Source organism: Oncorhynchus kisutch, linkage group LG15 (genome assembly GCF_002021735.2).
Source record: "Oncorhynchus kisutch isolate 150728-3 linkage group LG15, Okis_V2, whole genome shotgun sequence".
NCBI classification, from domain to species: domain Eukaryota; kingdom Metazoa; phylum Chordata; class Actinopteri; order Salmoniformes; family Salmonidae; genus Oncorhynchus; species Oncorhynchus kisutch.
In genome coordinates, this window is record NC_034188.2 from 92,960,644 (window position 1) to 92,965,086 (window position 4,443).

The following is a 4,443-nucleotide window of genomic DNA, read 5'->3' on the forward strand; positions in this document are numbered from 1 at the left end:
TCTGACGCTAGTCGTATGTGCTATAAATAGCACACAGTGCACACCGTAATGAGATACAAGTTACAAGTTTCAAGTATACTTACCATATTATGACTGCAAAATGACTACCAAAATGACTATGATAATGACTACCCAAATGACTATGATAATGACTACCATAATGATTACCAAAATGACTATGATAATGACTACCACAATGATTACCAAAATGACTACCATAACGACTATGATAATGACTACCAAAATGACTACCAAAACGACTACCAAAACGACTACCAAAATTACTTTCACTCCACGGTGTTCATTACATACCATTGTGAATTCAGTGAGGAAGTAATCCCATGTATTTTAGTTAGAATCTTTGCCAGTTTCTGTTTCAAGTCATCGATGAAAGAATATATATATATCTACATTTGTACATGGTTTGAAATGAATCTATGTGGGTGGTACTTTAGGTATGTTCATTATCCAATCCCAGGAGATGATGGATCACTGAAACAGGAAGAGCACCTGCATTTAGAGTCCTGTCAGGACGTGTCACCAAGAGACAATCCAGCAAAATCCCATTATGAGTTTCTGGGTTACTCACCTAAAATAATTCATTCATTTGACCATTGCATTGAATAAACAGTGGGGATAATATTGTTTCTGGAGTCTACTGGGACATTGGGTATACCTCTTATACACTGAGTATACCAAACATTAAGAACACCATCCTAATATTGAGGTGAAATCCCCCCCCCCCCCCTTCTTTGCCCTCAATTAGTGAGGGTATGGACTCTACAAGGTGTGGAAGGTGTTCCACAGGGATGCTGGCCCATGTTGACTCCAATACATTCCATAGTTGTGTCAAGTTGTCTGCATGTCCTGTGGGTGGTTGTCCGTTCGTGATACACACGGGAAACTGTTGAGTGTGAAAAACCCAGCAGCGTTGCAGTTCTTGACACAAACCGGTGCTCCTGGCTCCTACTACCATACCCCGTTCAAAGGCTCTTAAATATATTTTGTCTTGCCCGTTCATCCTCTGAATGGCACACAGACACAATCCATGTCTCAATTGTCTCGAGGCTTAAAAATCCTTCTTTAACCAGTCATCCTCCTCTTCATCTACACTGATGGAAGTGGATTTAACAAGTGACATCAATAAGGGATGATAACTTTCACCTGGACTCAGTCTACGTCATGGAAATAGGTATGATGTTTTATATGTTCAGCGTATGTGGCTGGTGTTCGGCAGGTGTCCTCTCTCCCAGTCTCCTCCTGATCAGCTCACTCATCATTGTTCCTAGACGATGTAGAATACATATACCTATATCTGACCCTGATGCCTCTGCTGCTCGGCAGGTATCTTCTCTCCCAGTCTCCGGATCAGCTCAGCTAACTCCTCCATATTGTGGTTCTTCTGCTCCAGGAGTTCGTAGCGTAAACTAGAGATGTCATGTTTAATCTCCTTCAGCTCTCCTGGGAGACAGAGATGGGGAAAGAGGTCAAAAATGAGAGGTACAGACTGCATTCATACATTTTTTGGGGGGGCGTATTGAATTTTGTCCCTCATTCAGTCAGCTGACAGATGATCTGCAATGAATTTATAGAATGGATTTATCCCTTGGGAGAACTCAAACTGCAGCCCTTAGGCCCTCTGTTGCTTTATAAACAGGTCATTTGGATGCTGATGGTCTACATCCAGCATCGTGCCTAAGAACAGCCCTCTGCCGCGCTATATTGGCCACAACCCCTAAGTCCTAATTGCTTATCCACTTCCCCCTGCTGAGTATGCTACTGAGCTACGGGACTTCATTCACTGTGTTGTTTGCCGATTTGTTTATGTTTGGCTCTTCTACTCTCCTCAGCCAATCAGCAGGTGCCCACTCGCCCCACCCTCTGTGCAATGAGCTGATCATGCAACCTCTGATTGGCTAAAAACATCTAGCTGGTTCTGCACTGGCTAGCCAGGCCCAATGCATGCTCTTCCATCACTATGGAAGACGAGTCACTTCAATAATCTTTACCCATTTCATATGTACATGCCTTCGGAAAAGTGTTCAGACCCCTTGACTTTTTCCACATTTTGTTACGTTACAGACTTATTCTAAAATGGATGAAATGAAAATAAATCCTCAGCAATCTACACACGATAGACCATAATTGTTAGGGTTTTTGTTGGTAGAAGGAAGAGTGGACCAAAGTACAGCGTAGAAAGTGTTCATGATACTTTATTCAAAAACACTCAAACAAAAATAACAAACGCGAAAACGAAAGCACACAGGTACAGACACTAAACAGAAAACAAGATCCCACAAAAAATGAAAATGACACCTTATATGTGATCCCCAATCAGAGACAACGATAGACAGCTGCCTCTGATTGGGAACCACACACACACACACACACACACACACACACACACACACACGGCCAAAAACAAAGAAATAGATAACATAGACTTTCCCACCCGAGTCACACCCTGACCTAACCAAACATAGAGAATAATAAGGAACTCTAAGGTCAGGGCGTGACAATAATGATGAAGTGACAGCAGGCTTTTAATAATTTTAGCAAATGTATTAAATATAAAACTGAAACAGTATTCAGACCCTTTGCTATGAGACTCAACATTGAGCGCAGGTGCATCCTGTTTCCACCAATCATCCTTGAGATGTTTCTACAACATGATTGGAGTCCACCTGTGGTAAATTCAATTTATTGGACATGATTTGGAAAGGATGTCACCTGTCTATATAAGATCCCACAGTTGACAGTGCACGTCAGAGCAAAAACCAACCCATGAGGTCGAAGGAATTGTCCAGACAGCTCCGAGACAGGGTTGTGTCTAGGCACAGATCTGGGAAAGGTCACAAAAAAAAATTCTGCAGCATTGAAGGTCCCCAAGAGCACAGTGGCCTCCATCATTCTTAAATGGAAGAAGTTTGGAACCACCAAGACTCTTCCTAGAGCTGGCCGACCGGCCATACTGATCAATCTGGGGAGAAGGGCCTTCATCAGATAACCAAGAACCAGATCGTCACTCTGACAGAGCTCTAGAGTTCCTCTGTGGAGATGGGAGAACCTTCCAGAACACCTCAGTAAAAGGCACACAGCCCGCTTGATTTGCCAAAAGGCACCAAAAGACTTTCAGACCATGAGAAACAAGATTCTCTGGTCTGATGAAACCAAGATGGAACTCTTTGGCTGAATGCCTGAATGCCAAGCGTCATGTCTGGAGGAAACCATGGCACCATCCCTTCGGTGAAGCATGGTGGTGGCAGCATCATGCTGTGGGGATGTTTTTCAGTGGCAGGGACTGGGAGACTAGTCAGGATCGAGAGAAAGATGAACAGAGCAAAGCACAGAGAGATCCTTGATGAAAACCTACTCCAGAACAGTCAAGACCTTAGACTGGGGCGAAGGTTCACCTTCTAACAGGACAATGACCCTAAGCACACAGCCAAGGCAACGCAGGAGTGGCAAGTCTCTGAATGTCCTTGAGTGGCCCAGCCAGAGCCTGGACTTGAACCCGATCGAACATCTCTGGAGAGACCTGAAAATAGCTGTGCAGCGACGCTCCCCATACAACCTAACAGAGCTTGAGAGGATCTGCAGAGAAGAATGGAAAAACGCCCCAAATACAGGTGTGCCAAGCTTGTAGTGTCATACCCAATTAGACTCGAGGCAGTAGTCGCTACCAAAGGTGCTTCAACAAAGTACTGAGTAAAGGGTCTGAATACTTATGTAAATGTGATATTTTTGTTTTAAATTTTTAATAAATTAGCAAACATTTCTACAAACATTTCTATTCTTTGTCATTATGGCGTATTGTATGTAGATTGATTGTAAGGTTCTGTATATATTTTCTTAGTCAACCTTGTGTTCTGTTTCTTTGTGTTCTGGAACGTAGCCCTTTTTCTTTGTGTTCTGGAACGTAGCCCTGTTTCTGTGTGTTCTGGAACGTAGCCCTGTTTCTTTGTGTTCTGGAACGTAGCCCTGTTTCTTTGTGTTCTGGAACGTAGACCTGTTTCTTTGTGTTCTGGAACGTAGCCCTGTTTCTTTGTGGTCTGGAACGTAGCCCTGTTTCTTTGTGTTCTGGAACGTAGCCCTGTTTCTTTGTGTTCTGGAACGTAGCCCTGTTTCTTTGTGTTCTGGAACGTAGACCTGTTTCTTTGTGTTCTGGAACGTAGCCCTGTTTCTTTGTGGTCTGGAACGTAGCCCTGTTTCTTTGTGTTCTGGAACGTAGCCCTGTTTCTTTGTGTTCTGGAACGTAGCCCTGTTTCTTTGTGTTCTGGAACGTAGCGCTGTTTCTTTGTGTTCTGGAACGTAGCCCTGTTTCTTTGTGTTCTGGAACGTAGCCCTGTTTCTTTGTGTTCTGGAACGTAGCCCTGTTTCTTTGTGTTCTGGAACGTAGCCCTGTTTCTTTGTGTTCTGGAACGTAGCCCTGTTTCTTTGTGT

The 4,443-nt window shown here is 43.5% G+C and overlaps 1 protein-coding gene across 4 annotated transcripts in view; it reads right to left on the minus strand.

Moving 5' to 3' along the window:
- Nucleotides 1-1,145: 1,145 nt before the first annotated feature.
- The window catches only part of trpc6b (transient receptor potential cation channel, subfamily C, member 6b), a 45,919-nt gene continuing 42,621 nt past the window's right edge, over nt 1,146-4,443 (minus strand). For all 4 annotated transcript variants that reach the window (XM_031789440.1, XM_031789439.1, XM_031789441.1 and 1 more), the window contains one exon: nt 1,146-1,461. In XM_031789440.1, coding sequence (XP_031645300.1) covers nt 1,310-1,461 — 152 coding nt within the window. In that variant the 3' untranslated portion in view covers nt 1,146-1,309. The remainder of the gene's footprint in view (nt 1,462-4,443) is intronic.